General features: G+C 45.3%; 1 protein-coding gene across 1 annotated transcript in view; it reads right to left on the bottom strand.

The window, feature by feature from the left end:
• Nucleotides 1-4,198: 4,198 nt before the first annotated feature.
• Nucleotides 4,199-4,513, bottom strand: part of CD9 (CD9 molecule) — a 9,579-nt gene continuing 9,264 nt past the window's right edge. Inside the window, exon 8 of the mRNA XM_031061801.1 lies at nucleotides 4,199-4,513. Coding sequence (XP_030917661.1) covers nucleotides 4,494-4,513 — 20 coding nt within the window. The 3' untranslated portion in view covers nucleotides 4,199-4,493.

The following is a 4,513-nucleotide window of genomic DNA, read 5'->3' on the forward strand; positions in this document are numbered from 1 at the left end:
AACAAAATACAGCCTTCCTCAGGACTTCACTGCTACATCCTTCCCTTTAGTCAAACACTTTCTTAAGCTTTTTCCAGCTGTTTCCCGGTACAAACTCCCATATTCTGCATGGTGTGCTGTTACAACAAATAAATAGCCACATCTTTTAGTGGTTTGGTTTTATCCATTCTTATTTTCCTCCCAGCAGCCAAGGGGCACAGCTGAGAGCAGCCTCAGAGCAATTCCCATCCCTGGAAGTGTCCAAGGCCAGGTTGGATGGGGCTCTGAGGAACCTGGGATGGCAGAAGCCGTCCCTGGCCATGGCAAGGGCTAGGTAGGAGATGTTTAAAGTCCCTTCCACTCCAAACCATTCTGTAATTTCATGATTTAACAGACTTACAGGCAGTGTTTTATGTTAGTCCTTTACAGGATTTACATTACCAGTTACCTCTTCTACCATCCAAATCCAAGAAAATATCTAGACCTTCTGTATGGCTTTTATTAATATCGGGAGCTTTATCCCCAGGGAGACAAGGAGCCTGAGTTGCCAGGCTAGCACAGGCTGGGGCCGCAGAGCTGCCTGCTAGCAAGCAAGAGTAGTTATCAGCTCTTAGTGATTTTCAGCTCAGGATTTCAGCTTGCGTGCTAGGCAGTGGTCAGCCCAGGGCTAGAGGCGTCAGCAGACAGAGAGAGGAGAACGGGCAACACGAGAGCTCCGCTAAGATGTCTTTATTGAAGATGAGTGCGAAGGGGTCTCAGTCAGCTTCTCATTCTGAGGAGTGGGCCAAAATATGCTCCTTTTATAGGGTTTAGAAGGACTGAGTTTGAACTAATGGAAAGGGTTAAAGTCCTAGCCTATAGGGTTACAGGGATATGCTCTAGGGTGAGAGGTTAAAAGAGCCAAGAAGTAAAATTTGCTGTCTCATTCCTCATTCAATTCTCCATAGAGCTTTGCTCATGTCCGTAGAGACCGCTACAATAAACCACAGCTATTTTAAGCACATTTACAACAAAGAATTAGCAGCACCTGTATGTAAAGGAGATATCTGCTTTTGTTTGGAAACAAAGCTGCTTAAGCCCCTTTTCTTTCTGAAGTGGTTCCTCACATTCCGGATAGGCTTTAAGATCTTGACATAGCTGCACCTTTGTTTACTGATGGGGAAGGATGACATAGAAACAAGTGTTTTACATTTCTGTTTTCCTCCATCCTATCTTTTCCTCCCAATAGACATGCCATCTCTAGAATAATTTTTCCCTGCTCCTTCTTTTTTTCCAGCATCAATACTTGCTTCTCTGCTGACCCCAAGCAGATGTATTCCTCAGAGGGATCCTTCCCTCCCTCCCTCCACAAGCATTTCACTGGTGTCAGTCACTCCTGCCACAGCTCTGACACTGTCCTAAGCACTGTTTCCCATTCAATATTGTAATCCCCCATTCCTGTTTTCCAGAACAATCTATTTTTTGCCCCTTTTGTCTCTCTGTATTAACCTCACAAGTCACATTCTATTCCTGACTTAACTCAAAGACAGGAACTTGCTCCCTGCTTAGGCAGTCAGTGCCACACACTTGGATTTTTAGGGCTACCATTCCTTAAATCCCAATTCTTCAGGAAATTTCATCACAATTGCTCACAGTAAGATGAAACTTGACATCATCAATATTCATTACTGAAGCAGTACTCATTCCAGGCTAGCCTGCAGGTCTGAGGCTGAGTTTTTGCATCTATAATCCATGATTTGCTTAAAGGAAATCCAGGTTTTGCATCTGTAATCCATGTTCTTGCCTAAAGGAAAGTAATACACGAGTAATAAAGATCAGTTCTTCCCTCTCACATAAAGTAAGAATTACCCATCTGTTGATTCCTCAGACAACGCCAACCCACGTGCAGGAGATGCTCCAAAGGGTAAAAGATTGGGCTATAGCACTTAAAAACCACATGCAGATTGAGAGTGGATATCAGACAGGCAGAGTGTGGCATAAACAGTGTGGGAAAGGTAACAGCACTGCAAGCTAAAGACTAAATAGACTAAATCCCAGGAAACCCCTCCCCATCTTCTGTGGAATGCAAGAACAGGGGCAGGTATTCACTTCTGGATCTTCATCTGACCTGGATGCCAGCTCAAGAGCTGCCTCCGCAGCTACTCCCCAAACCTCACGATCCGGGGTACTGAGCCTACAGCTGAGTTCTCTTCCCCCTAGTTACAACCTACTGGAATTTCTTGGACTCTGCCAAGAGCTGCTGGACTTCAGCCACAGCAGATATTGGCAATCTGAACACATACACCAGCATCAAAAAGTGTGGCCAGCAGAACCAGGGCACTGATTTTCTCTCTGTACTTGGCACCTCAAATCCCCCATCCATTCTGGGCCCCTCAGTTCTATAAAGATATTGGGGCACTGGAGCATGTCCAGGGAAGGGCAAAAGAGTTGGGGAACAGTCTGGAACAAAACTCTGATAAGGGGCAACACAGGGAGCTGGGGCAGGGGCTCAGCCTGGAGAAAAGGAGGCTCAGGGGGGACCCAGTGGCTCTGCACAACTCCCTCACACAGGAGGGAGCAGGTGGGCGTGGGTTGCCTCTGCTCCCAGGGACCAAGGACAGGACAAGAGGAAACGGCCTCAAGTTGTGCCAGGGAAGATCCAGGTTGGACATAAGGAAGAATTTCACTGAAAGGGTGATTAGTCACTGAAAAGGCCTATCCAGGGAGAAGTGGTGTTCCAAGGAACAACTGGACACAACACTCAGTGCTCTGGTGTGGTTAACAAGGGGGTGATTGGTCAAAGGTTGGTCTCTACAATCTTGGAGGCCTTTTCCAACCTAAATGATTCTGTGAAAAAGAAGTAAAAAGTCAGCAGTAAACTTTCCTGATGGTTGACAGTGATTCACTCCAGCTTTTCCAGGTGTCAGGTTCATTTGCATCTCCAGAATTACTCAGCTGACAAAAATGCTACTTCTCAGTTATGCAAGAGCTCAGTGGGGACATGGCTGCTCTCAAACTCCCATGAGGTATTTTGCCCTCCAGGCTGTCACATATAGCCACAAAAGAAAATAAGATCAACTCCTTTCTGGAGTAATTTCAGTCTTTGCAAGACACACTAAAGCATGATTACCACTTGACTTTTTTGAATTTTTTTTTCAAGAAGGCCTGTGAACACAGAACAGTGCAACGTGTTACAGAGGAGAGCTGTATGGTTCCCTTAGACAAGTGACAGTAGGTAACACAAAGGTGACAATACATTCATGCATCAGCAGAGCCTGACACCCACCAATTCTGGTATTTCCCATAATAAATACCAACCTCCTCGCAGGAGAAAGAGGGGGAACAAGCAAGGACTACTCAGAGACATTTGTATTACCCAAAGGACAGAGACCAGAAGCTACCAAGAACACAGGTGAGATTGTACAGTAAGCGAGCACCAGGTACAGGAACAGCACATCAACCTGCTGGTAAGCCCATAGGTAGCCCCCCCCAGGAAATATTTTAGAGACAAAAAAAACACTTAAAAGCCATTTAAGACTAGAAATACTGGAAAACTTGGTAATTCTTTAGGCTAAGGGTTCCACACTGGTGTCTCTGTTCTCTCCCATAAACTCTCTAAACTGAAACAGGACAGCCTCAACTCTGCAACTGCAGAGCTGGACACTTAAACTGCTCATGCAACTTACATTTATTCCACTTGGAAACCTGAGATTTGGCACACACGTTGTAAGCCCTTGAGACTGCACCTCACCGGCTTTAGGGAAACAAAGCCCCAAGCCAGCCAGTGAAAAAATCCTGAGCACGCACTAGGCAATGTGTCCTGCCAAGGGCCCAAGGCCATGCCAGGTGTCAGGGGACAGTTGTGGCAGCAGAGAGGCTGATGTCAGGAAGCCCAGCTGGTCCCAAGGCAGGGCCCAGCCTGGCTGAATCGAGCTACCACTGCCTGCACATCACCTGTGTGACAGCCAGCCTTTGCTACCCTCCAGGGAAGTGACAGAAAAAGTGTTACAGCAGTGACATTTTAGGAAGGTACTTAAGACCTGCTTTCATTCACACACACCAAGGAAAGAGGAATGACCACACCTTCCCTGACATGCTCTGACAGCATCTCCCATTCCCTTCCAACATGGGACACTGGCATAGGAATGCTTTCCTGTGTTATCCCAAAACCACTTAACACGTTATGCAACTTCAACTCCTTGCGATGCATCAAACAGTGGGATTAATCAACATAGCAACATTTCCTCTCCCCCACAAACAATACATCTTACTCTTTATTAAGTATCAAATTGTCTCCACATAAATTACATCCAAATTATGTAAGTTTCAAGAAAGTCAGATATTTTATGTACAATGTTTGTCTTGAGTCAGATAAACCTTCTTCGTTTTAACCTGTAACATAAAAAGCAAACCTACATCAGGACCAAATAAAGCATTAAAAAGGTAACAAATATATAACGTTTTAGAAATGCTCTCAGAACATGAAAGTTAATGGTGAGGATTTTTATAGTGCAGGAATCTTGGGTTTGCAGCTCTTAGACCATCTCTCTTTCCC

The sequence above is a fragment of the Geospiza fortis genome, unplaced genomic scaffold, assembly GCF_000277835.1.
Source record: "Geospiza fortis unplaced genomic scaffold, GeoFor_1.0 scaffold164, whole genome shotgun sequence".
Lineage (NCBI taxonomy): Eukaryota > Metazoa > Chordata > Aves > Passeriformes > Thraupidae > Geospiza > Geospiza fortis.